Here is a 23,188-nt window from a genome sequence, read left to right as displayed (position 1 = left end):
GGCACTAGATAGCCAAAGATTCGTGAGTGAGGTATTTTCATGTAACTGAATTGGTCACAGTCATAACAGCGTACAAACAGACCCTCCGCTCCAACCAGCCATAGAGCTGTCCAGCACGGAAACAGACCCTTCATGCAACTTGTCTATGCCGACCAGATATCCTAATCGAGTCCCATTTGTCCAGCACTTGGTGGCCCAGTGGCTAGCACTGCTGCCTCACAGCACCAGGGTGACAGGTTCGATTCCAACCTCGGGCAACTGTCTGTGTGGAGTTTGCACATTCTCCCTGCGTCTATGTGGACCCCCTCTGTGTGCTCTGGTTTCCTTCCACAGTCACAAAGATATGCAGGTCAGGTGAATAGGCTGTGCTAAGTTGCCCATTGCATTTGGTATATCGGTCAGAGGGAAATGGGTCTGGATGGGTTACTCTCTTGGTGTGGACTGGTTGGGCTGAAGGGCCTGTTTCCACACTAAAAGGGATCTAATCTAAGCAATGTTTCTCTAAACCTTTCCTATTCATGTTCCCATCCAGATGCCTTTTAAATGTTGTCATTGTGTCAGCCTCCACCACTTCCTCTGGCAGCTCATTCCATACACGTACCACCCTCTGTGTGAAAAAGTTGCCCCTTAAGTCTCTTTTATATCTTTCCCCTCTCACCCTAAACCTATGCCCTCTAGTTCTGGACTCCCCATCCCAGGGTAAACACCTTGTCTGTTTATCCTATCCTATCATGATTTTATAAACCTCTATAAGGTCACCCCTCAGCCTCCAAAACTCCAGGGAAAACAGCCCCAGCCTATTCAGACTCTCCTGACAGCTCCAACCCTGGCAACATCCTTGTAAATCTTTTCTGAACCCTTTCAAGTTTCACAACATCCTTCTGATAGGAAGGAGACCAGAATTGCATGCAACATTCCAACAGTGGCCTAACCAATGTGCTGTACAGCCGCAACATGATCTCCCAACTCCTATACTTAGTGCACTGATCAATAAAGGAAAGCATACCAAACACCTTTTTCACTATCCTATCTACCTGCGACTCTACTTTCAAGTAGCTATGAACCTGCACTCCAAGGTCTCTTTGTTCAGCAACACTCCCCTTGACTCTACCATTAAGTGTGTAAGTCCTGCTCTGATTTGCCTTTCCAAAATGCAACGCCTCGCATTTATCTAAATTAAACTCCATCTGCCACTCCTCAGCCCATTGGCCCCAGTGCTGAACATAATCCCAAACTAAACTATTCTCACCTGCCTGCTCCTGGCCCATATCCTTCCAAACCTTTCCTCTTGTACTTTTCCAAATGTCTTTTCAAGATTATAATTGTCATCTAACACCATGTAAAAAATCTGCCATAATTTTTTAAAATCTCTCTCCTCTCGCCTTAAAAATGTGCCCAAGTCTTGAAATTCCCCCGTCCTAGGGAAAAGACAAATACCATTAACCATATCTTTACCCCTCATGATTTCATAAACTTCTATAAGGCCTGCAAAAGATTCCAAACTTCCCTGGCCAAGTGTATGTGTGGAAGTTCCCTCCTCTCAGTCTCCCTCAGGGGCTTTTACACGCCGACTTTGCTTCAAAGTTTAAAATTCCCCGACCAGGCAAAATTATTTCTCACTGCTCATCTCGCTATCTTGCCATCAAATCACTGCTAAACTCTGCTGCATTTCAGGAAATACAAACCCAGCTTTCTTGTGTAATCTCTTTTAGATGACCTCTAGTGAGCACATGCATCATTCTGGTAAGCGTACACTGCATTTCCTCCAAGGTTAAAGTCGCCTTCCTAAGGTAGCCACGATGTAGAGGTGCCGGTGTTGGGCTGGGATATACAAAGTTAAAAATCACACAAATCCAATAGGTGTATTTAGAAGCATTAGCTTTCCGAGCTACTCCTTCATCAGGTGGTTGTGGAGTATAAGATTGTAAGACACAGAATTTATAGCAAAAGTTTACAGTGTGATGTAACTGAAATGATAAATTGAAAAGGACCTGTATTATTTGTTAAGTCTCTCATCTTTTAGAATGAACATGTTGGCTTCAGTTCTTTCACATGTAAATCCCAGAACTTTCTTTTAAAGTTACTCTCTCAAGTGACTTCAACAATAGGTGCCATGCTGGCCCAGATAATGCATTAAAGGTGTGAGGTTCCCTGTGTGAGGCTGTCTGTGCCCCAATCTTCAGATTGATTTCTTTTCTAAAAAAAGGGATTGACAGAATCTTACATGGATTTGTGCAGTTTTTGAGCAAAATAAAATGTAGTTTTGAAAGTATAAATTCACCCCACAAACTTGTGTGTGTGTGTGTGTGTGTGTGTGTGTGTGTGTGAGAGAGTCTAAAAGGGTATAAGTCTGTGAGACGATGCATGTGAGTGTGGGAGTGTATGTGTGAGTGTATGAGAGAGAGTTTGTGTATGAGAGTCTACGAGAGTGAATGGGTATGTAGGAGTGAATGTGTGTGTGTGTGTGTGTGTGTATACAAAGAACAAAGAAAATTACAGCACAGGAACAGGCCCTTCAGCCCACCAAGCCTGTGCTGATCCAGATGCTCTATCTCAACCTGTTGCCTATTTTCTAAGTGTCTGTATCCATCTACTCCCTGCCCATTCATGATTCTGTCTAGATACATCTTAAATTACGCTATCATTCCCACCCCGCCACCTCCACTGACAACACATTCCAGGAATACAGCACCCTCTGTGTAAAGAACTTTCCATGCATATCTCCCCTAAACTTTTCCCCTCTCACTTTGAACTCAGGACCCCTTGTAATTGAGTCCCCCACTCTGGGAAAAAGTTTATTGCTTTCCACCCTGTCCACACCTCTCATGATTTTGTAGGGCTCTATCAGGTTCCCTCTCAACCTCCTTCTTTCCAATGAAAATAATCCTAATCTACTCAACCTCTCTTCATAGCTAACACCCTCCATACTAGGCAGCATCCTGGTGAACCTCCTCTGCACCCTCTTCAAAGCATCCATATCCTTTTGGTAAATGTGGTGACCAGAACTGTACGCAGTATTCCAAATGTGGCCGAACCAAAGTCGTGTACAACTGTAGCATGACCTGCCAACTCTTGTACTCAATACCCCGTCCGATGAAGGAAAGCAAGCCGTATACCTTCTTGACCACTCTACTGACCTGCGTCAGTACCTTCAGGGTACAATGGACCTGAACACCCAGATCTCTCTGTACATCAACATTCCCCAGAACATTTCCATTTACTGTATAATTCATTCTTGAATTGGACCTTCCAAAGTGTACCACCTCACATTTGTCCAGATTGAACTCCAACCGCCACTTCTGTGCCCAAATCTCCAATCTATCTAAATTCTGCTGCATTCTCTGACAGTCCCTTTTACTGTCTGCTACTCCACCAATCTTAGTGTCATCTGCAAACTTGCTAATGAGGCAACCTACACACCTTCCTCCAACTCATTTATCACAAACAGCAACAATCCCAGCACGGATCCCTGTGGAACACCACTGGTCATAGATCTCCATTTTGAGAAACTCCCTTCTACTACTATTCTCCGACTTCTGTTGCCCAGCCAGTTCTCTATCCATCTCGATAAAACACCCTGGACCCCATGTGACTTCACCTTCTCCATCAGCCTACCATGGAGAACCTTATCACACACCTTACTAAAGTCCCATGTATATGACATCTACATCCTTTCCCTTATCAATCAGCTTTGTCACCTCTTTAAAGAATTCCATTAGGTTTGTAGGTATGACCGTCCCTGCACAAAACCATGCTGCTTATCATTGAGAAGCCCATTTTCTTCCAAATGGATGTATATCCTATCTCTCAATATCTTCCCTACCATTGACATCAAGCTGACAGCTCTGTAATTACCCTGCTACCCTTCTTAAACAAGGCAACAGCATTAGCAATTCTCCAATCCTCTGGGACCTCCCCTGTGTTCAAGGATGTTGCAAAAGTGTCTGTTTAAGCCCCAGCTCGTTCCTCTCTCACTTCCCTCAGTAACCTGGGGTAGATCCCATCAGGACCTGGGGACTTGTCCACCATAATGCCTTTTCGAATGCCCAACACTCCTCCCTCCTTATGCCAACTTGACCTAGAGTAATCAAAGATCTATCCCTAACCTCAACATTCACCATGCCCCTCTCCTCAGTGAATAGCGGTACAAAGTAAGAAAATCTGACTCCATGTACATCTTTCCTCTTTTGCCCTCGAGTGGGCCAACCCTTTCCCTAGTTACCCTCTTGCTCCTTATATATGAATAAAAGCCTTTGGGGGTTTTCCTAACCCTGCCTGCTAAGAATCTCTCATGACCTCTTTTAGCCCTCTTAGTTCCTAGTTTCAGATTGGCCCTATAGTCCCGAAATTCTTCCAAAGCTTTGTCTGCCTTCAGTTGTCTAGACCGAATGTACGCATCCTTTTTCCTCTTAACTAGTCTTACAATTTCACCTGTCATCCATGGGTCCCGAAACTTGCTATTTCTATCCCTCATTTTCAAAGGCACAGCTTTCTCCTGCACTCTAATCACTCTCGGTAAAAGCCTCCCACATGTCGAACGTGGATTTCTCTTCAAACAGCTGCTCCCAATCTACATCCCCCAGTTACTGCCGAATTTTGGTATAGTTGGCCTCCACCCAACGAAGACCTCTTCCCTGAGGACCGCTCACGTCTTTGCCCGCGAGTATTCTAAAACTTATGGAATTGTGATCACTATTCCCCAAAGTAATCCCCTATTGAAACTTCAAACAGCTGGCCAGGCTCATTTCCCAACACCAGGTCCAGTATGGACCCTTCCCGAGTTGGACTATTTACATACTGCGCCAGAAAACCCTCTTGGATGCTCCTTACAAATTCTGCTCCATCCAGACTAAGTGAAGCCCAGTCAACGCTGGGAAAAGTTAAAATCTCCAATCACTACCACCCTATTGCTCAAACATCTAGAATGACCATATTCAATTCTTACAAATATACATTTTTTTTATAGTGTACTGCAGTAGGGTCACCTGCAGTGTGCCATGAAGCCAAGCTCCCGCTTGAGGCCAACCCTATGGGTACCGAAAGTAGCTATCAGTCTCTGATTGGCCACTTTACATGGTTGCCTTTCCTGAAGTGCGCCTTGGAGGATGGTCACCGATTAGTGAGACAGCGTGTAACTGTAAATGTGACACATTGGCTGCAGAAAATGCAGGAAAGTACTTGTTCAGAGGAATTGGGGACATTTGTTCTAAGTGTCTGTTTCACAATAGGATGTAGCGTAACTAAATTGCTGGATTATATCAAAGATTCTAAACAAAACTCATACTCAATAGGAAAAGAACTTGTAATTTAATAAGCTGAGTGGGATATGCAATTTGTTTTTGATTTACAGCATCCACAGTTCTTTTAGTTTTTAAATCACAGATCAGCTGCCTGATTCCCTGTTAAAGACACCAACGTTCTCCCCACAGTATCCCAAGGAGCAAGCATACATGATGTTGATGCCTTCCATTCCCTCAGGTGTAGCCCTCTGGCTTGTTTTTGCTTCCATCGCTGGAGTTCTCATTCCAGGTGCACGTCCCCATTTGGCCAATTAACAGCACAATGAGACAGAGCATTTGATGGCAAAGTCTGTGCTTGAGCAGGCTAGAATTTAGATGACTCCAGCTGCTGTTGGCACCCCAGCATGTGAAAGCTGCTTAACATTACCTGGGAACTTTGTTAAGACAAAAGTGCACACATGGTTTACGACCTACAGCACAGGAACAGGTGTCCGTTTCATCATTCATCTGAAAGACAACAGGCACCTCCCAACAGGACAGTAGCCCTTCAGAACAGGCACCAGGGAGTGACAGTCACAATCCCATGCTGGTGTTGGTAAGAGTGGGATTCAAAAACCAGACTGGGAAAGTCAATGCTTCTACTGAAACACCATCAGGTGAAGGATGTTCATTGTTACATGAACACTTGACAGAAGTAGGGTTGGGAGAGCTCGGACAGAACGTCTGAAGGCGGGTCACTGGATTTGAAAAGTCAGCTCTGCTTTCTCTCTGCAGATGCCCGGGTTTCTCCAGCAATTCTGTTTGTGTTACATAGCCTTCCCACCCCAGCATCAAAACAAGTCATAGGCGCACCTACAGTCGACCGTACAAACTCACCCTGGAGAATGAGACATCGTAAACAAGCCATTTTTTAAAAAAAAAACAAAAACTACCTAAAGATGTTACAACATTTTATTTGACAATTCTTAACAAATAACCCAATACCACCAGAAGGTCCAAAAAGGTTGACATCAATCAGATGGGTAAGGCTAAGGGACAGCGATGACAGCCGTCCCCCCTCCCCCCCCACCTCCCGCTACATTTCTTTCCTCCTACCATCGAGATCTCAGGGAAGTGAATCAGTATTCCTTAGCCAGCATCCTGATGCTCAGCGGTGCAGGTAGGCTCACCTGTCCAGAGATGCCAACTTTCATTTTAGTGCTGCTTTCTCCTGAAGGAACAGCCTGCAGAAGGGAGCGAGAGAGAGAGAGAGAAAACACAAAACTGTAAGATGGACATGCTTCCTTGGAGAACAGTCAGCTTTGACAAAGGGTCAGCTGACTCAAAACTTCCACTCTTTTCTCTCCTTACAGATGCTGCCAGACCTGCTGAGATTTTCCAGCATTTTCTCTTTTAGAGTCAGGTTGCACAGGCTGGTGTTTACACTTCACATGCAGCAGCTGGGTCTGCTTTGGTCTGGCTCAGCACCCTCACTCCACATCAGCACCCTGCCACCAGACCCGATCAAAGATCAGGAGAAAGTGAGGAATGAAGAGCATATGCTTGAAACGCCGACTCTCCTGCTCCTCATCTGGTTGCGCTTTTCCAGAGCCACGTTTTTTTTTGAGTCTGATTCAAGATTGGTACAGCCCACTCTCACCATCATTCTTCCCTCTGTATTTATCCAGATTCCCTTTTATTCTAACGCCTGCCTCAATTACTCCCTCTGAAAGCATTCACCCCACTCTCTGGGTGAATCTTCATTGGTGATGGGTAAGAAATAGCTGGAGGCGGTGGTGTGGCGATGAGAATTCCTGGGCTTCATAAACATCGGGAGGGAGCACAGCAGCCCAGACATTAGAGTGAACCTGTATATGGGGCTGGGCATCAGCTGTGTACCTCTCTCAGTACCCATCTTTCACAAGGGAGTGTAAGCTTTGGAGAGCGAGCGAGCGTGCAGGGAAAGATTGACAAATTCAGTTTCAAGGCTGAGAACCCCAGTGATGAGGACAGACTGGACAAATGTGTCATGTTCTCCTTCGAGAACAGAGGTTTGAGATAGGATGTGCCACAGAAATGTTAAAATAGCAAGGGGTTTGGACAAAGGGAGAAACTGCCCAAGGTTATAGACAAAAGGAACCCAGGCAAACACAAGAAAAGCATTTGATGCAGCAGTGATAGTGGTGGTGGTGGTTGGGGGGGGGGGGAAAGAGCGTGTGAGAGTGCGCTGCATGAGCACATGGTAGAGGCAGAATTAATTGCGGCATTCGAAAAGAAAACTGAATTGTCATTGCGCCGGAGGTGTACAGCACAGAAACAGACCCTTGGTCTAACTTGCCCATGCTGATCAGATATCCTGAATTATTCTAGTCCCATTTCACCCATATCCATCTAAACTGTTCCTATTCATGTACCCATCCTGATGCTTTTTAAATGTTGTAACTGTACCAGCCTCCACCACGTCCCCTAGCAACTCATTCCATTCGCACACCACTCTGCGTGAAAACATTACCCCTTTAGTTCCCTTTTAAATCTTTGCCCTCTCAGCATAAACCTATGCCCTCTAGTTGTGGACCCCCTTACCCTGGGCTAAAAGACCTCGGTTCGTCACCCTATCCATGCCCCTCATGATTTTATAAACCTCGCTACAGTCACCCCTCAACCTCTGACACTCCAGGGAAAATAGCACTAGCCTATTCAGCCTCTCCCATAATGCAAACCCTCCAACATCCTTATAAATCTTCTCTAAAGCCTTTCAAGTTTCACCAACATCTTTCTGATAGCAGGAAGACCACAACTGAGTGCAGTTCTCCAAGAGTAACCATTCTGAAGAGAAGAATCTCAAGGATACAGGGAAAGGGTGGGAAGACTGGGACTGGGACACAGTCACAAGTGTAATGTAACTGTTCCAACGATTCGACGATCTGTAGCCTCATGTTTTGACTCCTCCACATTTTTCAACTCAGCATCGAGGCTCCAGTGCAGCCCAGCGTTTATATTGTTTTAGATAATTATATGGTTTTAATTTAGACATCTAGTGACCCCCACAAGACCACCTGCTTGAGATGTTCCAAAGCAGAGTTATCAAAAGCTTGCCCCAACTTTAATTCAAGCCAAATAACTTCAGATCCCTTCTTGTGAAGGTGAAAATTCATTTTTCAAATACGCTACACTTTCTGGATTACCCTCCACACTTACATGCCTTAAGTTGTTATTTCTCTGAACTTACTATTTTAGCATTTTAGTCATTTCCAGACAGTAATGTGAATTCAATTTAACAGTTAAAAATCAGTCTGAATGCAGCATCGCAACAATCGTCCAAATTGACCCAATCGTTTCTTTCTTATCACTACTGTCACATCTCCTTCCCCATCCCACATTCTTCCAGCCTGTTTCCTTCTTACTTCAAAATTTTCCAGTGAAGGCAGTTCACTGGCAGGAATTATATACTTCCCCAACATTTCCAGCAACCAACCGTCCACTGTGAGAAAGATAACAGCTTTGGGGAATAACACTGGGTGAGGGAATAGGTGCCATTTCTGTCCCTTGCCCATTCCCAGATCCTGTTCAATCACTTTACAGCAGGATGAGCACCGGAGGAGAGAATGACAGACGTCAGCCCAGCCAGCACTCACCTTCTGTTAGCCTGGCCTTTCCACCAGTGGGCTGGCAAAGTACAGTGGAGCATCCGACACATAGTACGACAGTCTGTGCGTGGCTGAACACTGTAGTGATTTTATAGCAACCTAAGAAATAACAATCGGGAACAAACTACTCAAAACAAAGCAAACTAGTATTTAAAAAAGATCTACGTTCAAAGAATAAAATTTACACACATGCATAATGAAAATATTAGGTGCGGAAAGGAATAGTCCCCCCATTACTTACAGGAACAAACCCAGGACAGATCCAGCACGGGATCTGATATGGAGTAAAGCTCCCCTCTATGCTGGGACAATCAAACACCCCCAGAGCAGACAGTTCGAGCAGCAACACAACAGGCAATTTGGATGTTTGCCACATTCTTGAGGAGCTGATCAGGGGTCAGCAATGTTGATTTGAGACTGCTGCCTGAATGCAGACAGAACGAGCCCAGCCTTGTGCCAACCCATGTACCCAGTCAGCTGCACAGCCACAGAGGTTCCACATGTACTGACTGATGTGTCAATACATGGACCTCTGTGAGCAGACACCAGTGCCGTGCAGATTCCAGCAGCAGGAAAAGGAGATCACAGGGAACACTGGTGTTCCACTTTTAGATTAGATTAGACTTACAGTGTGGAAACAGGCCCTTCGGCCCAACAAGTCCACACCGACCCGCCGAAGCGCAACCCACCCATACCCCTACATTTACCCCTTACCTAACACTACGGGCAATTTAGCTTGGCCAATTCACCTGACCCGCACATCTTTGTGACTGTGGGAGGAAACCGGAGCACCCGGAGGAAACCCACGCAGACACGGGGAGAACGTGCAAACTCCACACAGTCAGTCGCCTGAGTCGGGAATTGAACCCAGGTCTGACAGGCGCTGTGAGGCAGCAGTGCTAACCACTGTGCCACCGTGCCGCCCGTGATGAAACACGGAGGAGCCAGTAACATGCCTTACAGGGTCTACAGCCACCCCAACAGGAGGGTACAGGAGGGAATACGCACCAGGGCATTTGACATCCATGAAGTACGAGTTGGGGCTTTGCACCAAACGTTTCTTCTTGTGTTTCCTCTTCTCCTCCTCAGGAGAGGGATGTAGTAGATCTTTCGCCAACTGCAGATAAGACAAATGAGTGAGTGAGTGAGATTACAGACCTTCAGTCCCACACCCACCCCATACAACCAGCTGAGAACTTTAACTAACAGCAGTACTTGCAAACCAAACAACAAAACAAAACCAGAATGAGAATTCATCTTGATTGCTACCCCCACTCCCGCACCAACACTCCCACAGTGAACAGGCCGGCCAACTGCTCACTGCTCCACCTGCCTGCACCTCTAACATCACAAGTGGACATCTACCTGGAGTAACAGTATCTTTACCACACCAAAAAGCTTCAAATGCCTGTCCTTTCTTGGGCAATTAAGCACTCTGTGGGGCAGAGAGGTTTGAGCAACACAGGCTCAGCTTCAGAGATGGAGGACAGGATGCAAGCAGGTCACCCTCATCTCACAGCAAGAGGAAAAACGTGGATCGCTGCCATTTTAAGCGCAAATTATCCATTTGTCAGGCTTGTGTTAGATCATTTTCTGCACGGTCAGTGCCCCACCCCACCCCCAATACCAGGCCATTAATTGGGCACAGTGACAGGTGCTTTTAGAGGGGAGAGCAGCTGTTTGCCAGAATTCAAAGGGTACCTTTTGAACATCGTGGCCCAGACGGAGACATCCATCCCGCATCACAGCAGAAGCAAGGCTTTTGAATTATTCTGAGCAGACAGAACTACATCATCACATTTTTATGGGCTAGGAACATCCCAAATGATTTCATTATTACTGTACTAGTTCTGAATTGTGCAGTCACAGGCTGTGACTGAACAATGTCAGTTCTGTAAAATTGCACAATGCAAATCCATGTGGCCAACCTACTGACAATGAACACTCTCACTTGCAAACCCCTTGAGGGGACAAGTAGTGGTAGTGTCATTTGGCCATTAATCCAGAGGCCTCAGGCTAATGATCTGAAGAGAGGCTCAAATCCCACCCATGTGGAATGCTGTGGAATTCAAATTGCAAAGTAAAATCTGGAATCGGAATCTGTACAACAGATCAGGCAGCATTCGATCAGCAGGAGAATCGACGTTTCGGGCCTAAGCCCTTCATCATTCCTGATGAAGGGAAGGGCCTATACCCGAAACGTCGATTCTCCTGCTCCTCGAATGCTGCCTGACCTGCTGTGCTTTTCCAGCGCTGCACTCTCGACCTCCAGCATCTGCAGTCCTCACGTTCTCCCTGGAATCTAAATCTGTCATGATGACCATGACAACCATCAACTGTCATAACGGCTTGCTGTAAATGGAAGGAAATCTGCTGCTCCTTTGCAGTCTCACCCTACAGGTGACTCCAGACTCCTCTGAAATGGCTGAGCTAGTTTAAGCAGCAATTGGGGACAGGCAATAGATTTCTGATTTACCAGTGAAAATGTTTTTTTTAAAATGCACACAGGACAGTAAGTTGATAACAAAACACCCTCGGTTTGCTAAATTCCTTGCGTGTGTGGGGCAGGGGGCAAAGATGGATTGCCCCCAGTTTTTAAATGCCTTGGGCAGAAAGCTTTTACAAAACACTCCACTTTTTGTGCAAAGCCTTCCTATGTGGGGCAGGAGACTTATGTAATGCCCCAGTTTGCACAAGGGGCAGAAAACTATTAATATAGACCCCATATAGCAAATCCCAGAGGCAAGTGGGCTGACGCTGTGAATAAAGGCCCCAATGCACAAAACCCACAGGCATGTGGGGACAGGAGACTTACAAATACCCAAGAGTGCAAAGCCTGTGAAAGATAAAGTGCCACAGCTCGCAGAGTCCTTATGGAAAATGCCTCAATGGGTGGGTTGGAAAAAAAAAGGGGACAGGTAAACTCTCATGCAGATGGTGTTGATGTTAAAATTAAAGCTGCAACTTGGAAAGAGAAGAATCCAGCGTAGGTGGGCCACCCATGAGAAATGCACGGTTACAGTGATAGTTTGGGGGAGGAGAGGGGGAGAATGGGTGTGGGTGGGATGCCCTTCAATGGATTGGCGTGGAATTATTGGGCCGAATGGTCTGTTTCTACACTGGGGAGGTGGGGAATTCTACATATTCCACATAAGCCATGTGTCCTGCGATGCTACTGGTTGTTTGCACAGCCTCCAGCCAGTGCAAACACCCCTGTGCCCAGAAACACCCTCCCCCCCCACCTCGTCCCCAAATGCAACTTTTGGAACCCCCCTTCAGGACGCCAGAAGGCAGCCTTGCAGCAGCGTCCCTATAACAACGGGTTTGATTGACAGGAGGCGGCCCGGTTCCTTCACCCCCCGCCGCGCGCCATGGTCCCTAGCGACGGCTTGATTGACAGGCGGTAACCCTCGCGACCACCTCCACCCACAACCTTCCGCGCGACAACTCCGGGCTCGCGCCGCGTTGCCCCCAGGTGACGTGACGGGGACGGCGAGGGGTGAGGGGTGGGTCCGGGTTTGATGGACAGGCGGCAACCCCGCCCCCTTGCCCCCCCTCCACTGACCAGGGCGCTTCCCCATCGCCGCGCGACAACTCCGGCCTCGCGCGGCCATGGACGAACAGGAGACGCGCAGGTCCTCGGCCTCGCGCTCCCGCGGCAACGGCGGCCGCGCGCGCGGCTGTTCGCACGAGAAGAGGGACCCGCCGCCATCTTTGCCGAGAAGGGTGAGCGGTTCTATTCCCCATTTTTTCTCAAAAAAAGGCATTTAAGGCAAAAAAAAACTTTCCGCCCACATCGATTAGCCTCCCCCCGGATGTCGGCTTCTGCCTTATCGTTTATTTCTACCCCAAAACCTTCCGGCCCGCTCGAAGCAGCTATTTGTTTCCCTCCCCCCGACACTCACAGGCATGTTGAGCGTGGAAGCGCCGGCGTGGAAAAGGAAGGAGGCTGGCCCGGGGACCCGGATATAACGGGGTCCCCACCCCCTCGGGACGGCGCAGGGGCCGGAAGCGCGTCTGCGTCATGGCGTGAAGGGCGACACGCTCCTCCCTCTCCACGGTCCTGGCCGCCATCTTGGTGAGGTCAATCACTTCCGCCTGTCTGTCTCCACGGTCCCGGCCGCCATCTTGGTGAGGTCAATCACTTCCGCCTGTCTGTCTCCTTTGAGAAGATCACACCCACCAGGTTGCAGTCCAACAGGTTCATTTGGAAGCACTAGCTTTCACAGTGCTGCCCCCTCATCAGTGGGGCAGGATCATAAGACACAGAATTTATAGCAAAAGATCACAGTGTCATGCAATTAAAATTATATATTGAACAAACCCAGATGGCTGTTAAGATTAGATTAGATTCCCTACAGTGTGGAATCAGGCCCTTCGACCCAACCAGTCCATACCAGGCCACGAAGAGTAACCCACCCAGACCCATTTTCCCTCTGACTGATGGGCGGCACCGTGGTCAGCACTGCTGCCTCACAGCAGCAGAGACTGGGGTTCAATTCCCACCTCAGGCGACTGACTGTGTGGAGTTTGCACATTCTCCCCGTGTCTGCGTGGGTTTCCTCCGGGGCTCTGGTTTCCTCCCACAGCCCAAAAACATGCAGGTTAGGTGAATCGGCCGTGCTAAATTGCCCGTAGCGTTAGGTGTAGGGGAATGGGTTTGGGTGGGTTGTGCTTTGGCGGGTCGGTGTGGACTTCTTGGGCCGAAGGGCCTGTTTCCACACTGTAAGTGTGGGATATAGGTAAATTAATGTTACTTCTGCAATTATAATTGCTTATACAAAGTAAGTGAGCTCACACCAGTGTGTAATTGTTTTAGCCAAGAGCTGAGTCAACAAGAATGGAAACTATGTGGAGGAAATGTATAATTGTTTTTTTGTATTAGCTAAAAATGTATGCAAGAAAGAAACGGGACTGCAAAACAATGGTAGATATTACAGGCGACTAGATAAGATGCTGTGAAGACAGGCAGTTAAGCTAGATATGCCTGTTCTGAGACAAAGACGGTGGTCTCAGGAGTTGTGACATTAGACTACAACACTGTGCAAACAATAGGTATAAACATCTGTTTCCCACTTTTACAGAAACACAGGAACAAACCCCAATTAAAAGAGTCTTAATGATAAGATGCTGTGAGGGGCGGCACAGATGGAGGGAGTAGATAATGGTAAGCAAAGGATGTGCCTAACAATAACCCACAGCAGGATGAGGTCAAACAGCCTTGTGAGGCCAGGAATAAGCATTTTGTCACAGACAAGGCCGGATAAGACAAGAGATAAACAGGAGTAATGGGTACCGGTCTTAGGGAAGTGAAGGATGTAAACGGGGGGTGGGGGAGCAATGAAATTTTTTAAAATATAGGAACCAAATTATATAAATATTGAGTATTCGCTGAATTCGGTGTGTGAGTCCCTTGCCTTGTACAGAGAGACAGACAGTGGACTTCACACCCACTTGCAAGTGTGAAATAAATGACACTACTGATTCAGATCTTGTCTCGGACTGAAATTATTGAAGTGAGTGAGCTTTGTTTCTCACAGTAACTAATCTAACGCACCTAACACTATGGGCAATTTAGTACAGCCAGTTCACCTGGCCTGCACGTTTTTGGAGCACCCGGAGGAAACCCACGGAGGAGAATGTGCAAACACCACACAGACAGTCGCCTGAAGCTGGAATCGAACCTGGTGCTGTGAGGCAGCACAGCCTCACACAAGTCTTTCATCCTTTAAAATGGGTTGCAGGTTTCGGTTCATTAATCCCAGGACTTCTTTTAAGTCACCTTCCTGAGATAACTTAAGGTTTTATTTTTAAACAAGGTGACATCTCAGCTCAGACAAATGTATTAAAGGTGTGAGGTTAGAATCTGTCTGTATCCCAATCTTAATCCAGATTGGTTCTGCTTCCGAACGAGGAATTTCTCCAATGTTATGTGGACTGACTGCCTGCAGGTTGTATGCTTTTTGAGCAAAAATATAATGTATCTGCAAATACAATCCTGCAAATGCCAATTCAGCATTTAGACTTGTGTGTGTACACGTGTGAGTGAGAAAGAGAGTGTCTGTGTGTGTGTGAGTGTGCATGAGAGACTGTTTCTGCGTGCATGAGTGTGATTAGAGTAAGTCTGTGAGAGGGTGTGAGTGTGGGGTGTGTATGTGAGTGTGTCTGTGAAGAGAGAGAGTGTGTGTGAGAGAGGGTCTGCATGAGTGTGTGAGTATGTAAGAGTGTGTGTGTGTGCGCGTATCATGTAGTGGCGTCACCTGTACTGTGACATGAACCCAAGGTCACAGTTGAGGCCATCCTCTTGGGTACCGAACTTGGCTATCAGCATTTGCTCAGCAGCTCAGCCAGTTGTTGCATATCCCAAAATCCACCTTGGAGGACGGTCACCTGAAGATTCAAGGCCATTCTAAAAGTTGAAAGACTTAACAGCCACCTGGGTTTGTTCAATATATCATTTTAATTGCATGACATTGTGATCTTTTGCTATAAAGTTTCAGGCTTATGATCCTGCCCCACCAGTTACTTGATGAAGGAGCTCTGAAAGCTAGTACTTCCAAATAAACCTGTTGGACTCTAACCTGGTGTCGTGTGATTGTTAACCTTGTCCACCCCAGACCAAGACTGGCACCTCCACATCATGGCTACCATTGACACCACCTCCTTTTAGAGAGTCAGACAGCATGGACATTCACTTCCGGTTTGACAAAAAAATGGAGTGGAAGGTTTACTCCGTCTCTAACCCTCTGCTGTCCCTGTCCTGGGAGTGTTTAATGTGGGACAGTGTAGGGGGAGCTTTACTCTGTATCTAACCCTCTGCTGTCCCTGTCCTGGGAGTGTTTAATGTGGGACAGTGTAGGGGGAGCTTTACTCTATATCTAACCCCGTGCTGTCCCTATCCTGGGAGTGTTTAATGTGGGACAGTGTAGGGGGAGCTTTACTCTATATCTAACCCCGTGCTGTCCCTATCCTGGGAGTGTTTAATGTGGGACAGTGTAGGGAAGCTTTACTCTGTATCTAACCCGGTGCTGTCCTTGTCCTGGGAGTTTTTGATGGGGGGACAGTGTAGAGGGAGCTTTACCCTGTATCTAACCCCGTGCTGTCCCTGTCCTGGGAGTGTTTGATGGGGGGGAACAATGTAGAGGGAGCTTTACTCTGTATCTAACCCCGTGCTGTCCCTGTCCTGGGAGTTTTTGATTGAGGGAGGAACAGTGTAGAGGGAACTTTACTCCATATCTAACCCTGTGCTGTCCCTGTTCTGGGAGTGTTTGATGAGGGGACAGTGTAGAGGGAGCTTTACTCTGCATCTAACCCTGTGCTGTCCCTGTCCTGGGAGTGTTTGATGAGGGTGACAGTGTGGAGGGAGCTTTACTCTGTATCTAACCCCGTGCTGTCCCTGTCCCTGGGAGTGTTTGATGGGGTGGACAATGTAGAGGGAGCTTTACTCTGTATCTAACCCATGCTGTCCCTGTCCTGGGAGTTTTTGATTGAGGGAGGAACAGTGTAGAGGAAGCTTTACCCTGTAACTAACTCCATATTGTCTCTGTCCTGGGAGTGTATGATGGCAGGGATGGTGTAGAGGGAGCTTTACTGTATGTTTCAGAGAGTAGGCAGATCTTCCCTTTCCTTAAAAAGAGATGAAGGAGCTTTATAGATTCATACAGCATGGAACAGACCCTTCTGTCCAGCTTTCCTAAACTGAACCAGTGGACAGTGTAGAGGGAGCTTTACTCTGTATCTAACCCTGTGCTGTCCCTGTCCTGGGAGTGTTTGATGGGAGGACAGTGTAGAGGGAGCTTTATTCTGTATCTAACCCTGTGCTGTCCCTGTCCTGGGAGTGTTTGATGGGAGGACAGTGTAGAGGGAGCTTTATTCTGTATCTAACCCTGTGCTGTCCCTGTCCTGGGAGTGTTTGATGGGAGGACAGTGTAGAGGGAGCTTTATTCTGTATCTAACCCTGTGCTGTCCCTGTCCTGGGAGTGTTTGATGGGGGGGGGCAGTGTAGGGAGAACTTACTCTGTATCTAACCCCGTGCTGTCCCTGTCCTAGGAGTGTTTGATGGCAGGGATGGTGTAGAGGGAGCTTTACTGTATGTTTAAGAGAGTAGGCAGATCTTTCCTTTCATTAAAAAGAGATGAAGGAGCTTTATAGAGTCATACAGCATGGAACAGACCCTTCTGTCCAGCTTTCCTACACTGACCCAATTCTATTTGCCAGCATTTGGCCCATATCCCACTAAACCTGACCTATTCATGTGCCTGTCCAAATGTCTTTTAAATGTTGTAACTGTACCTGCTCTCTACCACTTCCTGTGGCAGGTTTTGTTCCATATTTTCTACTCTGAATCCATTCCCATATTCTCCCAGTCATATAGCACAGAAACTGACTCCTTGGTCCAACCAGTCCATAATCCCCAAACTAAACTAGTCCCACTTGCCTGTGTTTGACCGATATCCCTCTAAACCTTTCATATTCATGTACTTTATCAGGTTAAATTCTTATCGATCGACACAGCTTGTCTCTGTAGTTTAGTGGTTATCACATTCGCTTTACACGCGAAAAGTCCCCAGTTCGTAACTGGGCAGAAACAGCCCTGTTCCCAACAGCAGCCTTTTGTGGGCCGCATGGTGGCACAGTGGTTAGCACTGCTGCCTCACAGCACCAGAGACCCGGGTTCAATTCCCGACTCAGGCGATAACATTGGAGAAATTCCTAGTTCGGAAGCAGAACCAGTCTGGATCAAGATTGGGATACAGACAGACTCTAACCTCACACCTTTAATACATTTGTCTGAGCTGAGATGTCACCTTTTTTAAAAAATAAAACCTTAAGTTATCTCAGGAAGGTGACTTAAAAGAAGTTCTGGGATTAATGAACCAAAACCTGCAACCCATTCTAAAAGATGAAAGACTTGTGTGAGGCTGTGCTGCCTCACAGCACCAGGTTCGATTCCAGCCTCAGGCGACTGTCTGTGTGGAGTTTGCACATTCTCCCCGTGTCTGCGTGGGTTTCCTCCGGGTGCTCCGGTTTCCTCCCACAGTCCAAAGATGTGCGGGTTAGGGTGAATTGGCCATGCTAAATTGCCCGTAGTGTTAGGTAAGGGGTAAATGTAGGGGAATGGGTGGGTTGCGCTTCGGAGGGTCGGTGTGGACTTGTTGGGCCCGTTTCCACTACTGTAAGTAATCTAATCTAAAACTTACAAAGGAAGCAAAAATATTAATCACATATACTTATACTAAACGTGAAGGTCAAAAAGAGTGTTGTTCCAGAGCTCGCTGCCTCTCAACCACAGCCAAGCTCCTCCAGTATGGTTACAACATTGACACCCACTTGACAATGTGAAAAATTACCTGGCTATATCCAACGCACAAAAAAAAACTGGACAAATCCAACCTGGCAAATTACCGCCCCGTCAGTGTGCTCTCGATCGTCAGTAAAGCGATGGAGAGTGTCAACAGTGCCATTAAGCAGCACTTGCTCAGCAATAACCCGTTCAGCGATGCCCAGTTTGGGGTCTGCCAGGGCTACTCAGCTCCTGACCTCATCACAGCCTTGGTTCAAATGTGAAAGATGAAAGAGCTGAATTCTAAAGGTGAGGTGAGGGTGATCGCCCTTGACACCAAGTCTGTATTTGATCGCATGTGTCATCAAGAAGCCTAGCAAAACTAGACTAACTGGGGTATCAGGAGGCATACTCTCCGATGATTGGAGTCATACCTGGCACATAGAAAGATGATCATTGCCATTGGAGGTCAGACACCTCAGCTCTCTACAGGAGTTTTTCAGAGTGTCCAAGGCCCAATCATCTTCAGCTGCTTCGTCAATGACCTTAAGGTCATAAGGTCAGAAGTGGGATGATTGCACAATGTTCAGCACCATTCATAACTCCTCAATGACCGAAGCAGTCCATGTTCAAATGCAATAAGATCTGGACAATATCCAGGCTTGGGCTGACAAGTGACAAGCAACGTTCACGCCATACAAACGCCAGGCTGTGACGATCACCAATAAGAGACAATCTAACCACAGCCCCTTGACATTCAGTAGTGTTACCATCACTGAATTCCCCCACTATCAACATCCTGGGGGTTTACCATTGACCAGAAACTCAACTGGACTCGCCATATAAACGCAGCGGCTACAAGCAATCGATTGGGATAGGGATGGTCTAGCCAGAGACACAGACAGATGTTTCAGTAGCCGACAGTGAGAAGTCAGAATGGTGTGTTGCCTCCCTGATACCAGGATCAAGGATATCTTGGAGAGCGTGCAGAATATTCCCAAAGGGGAGAGGGACCAGCAGGGGGTCATTATATACATCGGAACTAATGACATAGATAGGGAAAAAGATGAGATGCTGAATAGAGAATATAGAAAGTTAGGTAGGAATTTAAAAAGGATGTACTCGAGGTTAGTGGTATCTGGATTACTCCCGGTTCTATGAGCTAGTGAAATTAAGAATAGGAGGATAGAGTCACAAATGTATGGTTGACGAGCTAATGCAGGGGAGAAGGGTTCACATTTTTGGATCTTTGGAATCTCTTCTGGGACCTGTGACCTTTATAAGAAGGACAGCCTGTACCTGAATTAGACAGGGTCTAATATACTGGCAGGGAGAGTTGCTAGAGCTGCTGGGGAGGATTTAAACCAGTAAGGTAGGGGTAGGTGGGACCCGGAGAGATAGTGAGGAAAGAGATCACTCTGAGACTGGTACTGTTGGGAAAAGGAACAAGTCAAACGGTCAGGGCAGGCAGGAACAAAGCAGAGAACGAGATAGGACTGATAAATTAAACTGCATTTATTTCAATGCAAGGGGCCTAACAGGAAAGGCAGGTGAACTCAGGACATGGTTAGGAACATGGGACTGGGGTATCATAGCACTTACAGAGACATGGCTCAGGGATGGGCAGGATGTTCCAGGATACAAGTGCTACAGGAAGGATAGAAAAGGAGGCAAGAGAGGAGGGGGAGTGGCGTTTTTGATAAGGGATAGCATTACAGCTGTACTGAGGGAGGATACACCTGGAAATACATCCAGGGAACTGAGAAATAAGAAAGGGATGATCATCTTATTGGGATTGTTCTATAGACCCCCCTAATAGTCAGCGGGAAATTGAGAAACAAATTTGTAAGAATAATAGGGTGGTTACAGTAGGGGATTTTAACTTTCCAAACATAGACTGGGACTGCCATAGTGTTAAGGGTTTAGATGGAGAGGAATTTGTTAAGTGTGTACATGAAAATTTTCTGATTCAGTGTGTGGATGTACCTACTAGAGAAGGTGCAAAACTTGACCTACTCTTGGGAAATAAGGCAGGGCAGGTGACTGAGGTGTCAGTGGGGGAACATTTTGGGGCAAGCGACCGTAATTCTATTAGTTTTAAAATAATGATGGGAAAGAATAGACTGGATCTAAAAGTTAAAATTCCAAATTGGAGTAAGATCAATTTTGACGGTATTAGGCAAGAACTTTCAACAGTTGATTTGGGATGGATGTTGGCAGGTAAAGGGACAGCTGGAAAATGGGAAGCCTTCAGAAATGAGGTAACGAGAATCCAGAGAAAGTATATTCCTGTCAGGGTGAAAGGAAAGGCTGGTAAGTATAGGGAATGCTGGATGACTAAAGGGTTTCGTCCTGAAAAAGAAGGAAGCATATGCCAGGTATGGACAAGATAGATCGAGTGAATCCATGGAAGAATATGAAGGCAGTTGGAGGGAAATCAGGAGGGCAAAAAGGGGACATGAGATAGCTTTGGCAAATAGAGTTAAGGAGAATCCAAAGGGATTTTATAAATACGTTAAGGCTAAAAGGGTAGCTAGGGAATGATTAGGGCCCCTCAAAAGATCAGCAAGGCAACTTATGTGGAAAACCACAGAAGATTGGGGGGATACTAAACAAGTATTTTGCATCAGTGTTTATTGTGAGAAGGACAGGGAATGTGGGGAAATAGATGGTGGCATCTTTAAAAATGTTCATATTACAGAGGAGGAAGTGCTGGATGTCTTGAAACGCATAAAGATGGATAAATCCCCAGGACCTGATCAGGTGTACCTTAAAACTCTGTGGAAAGCTAGGGAAGTGATTGCTGGGCCCCTGAAACTTGAAAGGTTTCAGAAAAGATTTACAAGGATGTTGCCAGGGTTGGAGGGTTTGGGCTATAGGGAGAGGCTGAATTGGCTGGAGCTGTTTCCCTGGAGCGTCAGAGGCTGAGGGGTGACCGTTTAGAGGTTTATAAAACCATGAGGGGCATGGATAGGGTACATAGACAAGGTATCTTCCCTGGGTTGGGGGAGTCTAGATCTAGAGGACATAGGTTTAAGGGGAGAGGAGAAGGATTTAAAGGGACCTAAGGGGCAACTTCCTCACGCAGAGGGTGGTGCGTGTATGGAATGAGCTGCCAGAGGAGGCTGGTACAATGATAACATTTAAAAGTCATCTGGATGGGTGCATGAATAGGAAGGGTCTAAGAGGAATAGGGGCCAAATGCTGGCAAATGGGACTAGATTAGTTTCGGATATTTGGTCAGCATGGACGAGAAAGGTCTAAAATGATGACATCAGCTTGTACGAGGGGGCATAACTACAAACTGAGGGGTGATAGATTTAAGACAGACGTCAGAGGCAGGTTCTTTACTCAGGGAGTGGTAAGGGTGTGGAATGCCCTACCTGCTAATGTAGTCAACTCAGCCACATTAGGGAGATTCCAACAATCCTTGGATGAGCACATGGATCATGATGGGATAGTGTAGGGCAATGACAACATTTAAAAGGCATCTGGATGGTATATGAATAGGAAGGGTTTAGAGGGGTGTGGGTCAAATGCTCTCAAATGGGACTAGATTAATTTAGGATATCTGGTTGGCATGGACGAGTTGGACCGAAGGGTCTGTTTCTGTGCTGTACATCTCCATGACTCTAAATGGGATGAGATTAGGTTAGGATATCTGGTCGGCGTGGACAAATTGGACCGAACGGTGTGTTTTCATGCTGTACATCTCTCTGACTCTAAATGGGACTAGATTAATTTAGGAGATTAGGTCGGCGTGGACAAATTGGACCGTGAAATACAGCTGTATGAATGTAAGTGGCTGAATTAAATCCACAGCCAGAAAAGACAAAGATGTAAAATGCAAAAAAAAGTAAAGCAAGTGTTTATTCCCCAGGAAGGGGGTGTTCCAAACCAAGGGACATATTTTTATAGTGAAAGCAGAAAGATTTAAAAAGGACATTTGGGACAACGTTTTCACACAGAGAGGGGCTCACATGTGGAATGAACATCCAGAGAAACTGGAGGGTGCAGGTACAATTGCAACATTTAAAAGACATTTGGATAATAGGAATAGGAAACGTACTGGGGGGGATTTGGGCCAAATGCAAGCAGGTGGGACTATTTTGGGAACCTGGGAGAAAGTGAGGACTGCAGATACTGGAGAGTCAGAGTTGATAAAGCAAGGCAGTGGGAAACGCAAAGCAGGTCAGGCGGCATCTGAGGAGCAAGAGCATCGACATTTCTGCAGAAGGGCTACGCCCAAAACGTCGACTCTCTTGCTGCTTGGCTGTTGCCTGACCTGCTGTGTCTATGTTGGGAACATAGGAGAAAGAGCTGAAAATGTGTTGCTGGTTAAAGCGCAGCAGGTCAGGCAGCATTCCAAGGAACAGGAAATTCGACGTTTCGGGCATGAGCCCTTTATCGGGAATCCTGAAATGTTGACTCTCCTGCTCCTCAGAGGACTGCAAATACTGGAGATTGGAGACGAGAGTGTGGCGCTGGAAAAGCGCAGCAGGCCGGGCAGCATCCGAGGAGCAGGAGAGTCAACATTTCAGGATTCCTGATGAAGGGCTTATGCCCGAAACGTCGAATTTCCTGCTCCTTGGATGCTGCCTGGCCTGCTGTGCTTTTCCAGTACCCCACTCTTGACTGTGTTGGGAACATGGTTGGTGTGGACTAGTTGGACTGAAAGTCTGTTTCCGTGCTAAATTGGTGCCACTAAACCAACTGGGGGAAATAAAGGGGAGTTGTATCAATGTGATATGGATAAAACTGGGGTTTTCAATATATTTTCGAATTTGGAAGCAATGGGAACAATGAATTGATTTTCTCTGATGTTTTTTCCGTCTCTACCTTCGATATATAAGAACCATTCAAGAATGACTACTTGAAAAACCAAGATGGCTGCAGGATTGATGCATGTTTTGAAAGCAAGCTACCTGACCCTCGTTGCAAGCACTGTTTGCACAGCTGCTTGTTCAAGCAATGGTTGAAGTGTGGTTGCCGTCAGACTGGAACTGAGGGGTCGTACACAGGTGGAGATTTGGTTGGTC

General features: G+C 46.7%; 1 protein-coding gene across 1 annotated transcript; it reads right to left on the bottom strand.

Annotated features, from left to right (window-relative positions):
• Positions 1 to 6,177: 6,177 nt before the first annotated feature.
• LOC132805501 (small ribosomal subunit protein eS27) lies at positions 6,178 to 12,869 on the bottom strand. The gene is made up of 4 exons (XM_060820613.1): positions 12,772 to 12,869; positions 9,875 to 9,983; positions 8,855 to 8,965; positions 6,178 to 6,463 (listed from the first exon to the last, which is right to left on the bottom strand). Exons 1-4 carry the CDS (start codon positions 12,775 to 12,777, stop codon positions 6,435 to 6,437), a joined length of 255 nt encoding a protein of 84 aa, XP_060676596.1. The 5' UTR covers positions 12,778 to 12,869; the 3' UTR covers positions 6,178 to 6,434.
• Positions 12,870 to 23,188: the final 10,319 nt, after the last annotated feature.

Source organism: Hemiscyllium ocellatum, chromosome 50 (assembly GCF_020745735.1).
Source record: "Hemiscyllium ocellatum isolate sHemOce1 chromosome 50, sHemOce1.pat.X.cur, whole genome shotgun sequence".
Classification (NCBI taxonomy): Eukaryota; Metazoa; Chordata; class Chondrichthyes; order Orectolobiformes; family Hemiscylliidae; genus Hemiscyllium; species Hemiscyllium ocellatum.
This window is presented reverse-complemented; position numbering and strand designations above follow the sequence as displayed.

Bases quoted from the DNA above. Each gene is read 5' to 3' on its own strand.
- LOC132805501 (XM_060820613.1), bottom strand. The intron at 8,966-9,874 runs GTGCGTATTCCC...GTTATTTCTTAG, and splicing joins CATGGATGTCAAATGCCCTG to GTTGCTATAAAATCACTACA. The intron at 6,464-8,854 runs GTGAGTGCTGGC...TCCCTTCTGCAG, and splicing joins AAAGGCCAGGCTAACAGAAG to GCTGTTCCTTCAGGAGAAAG.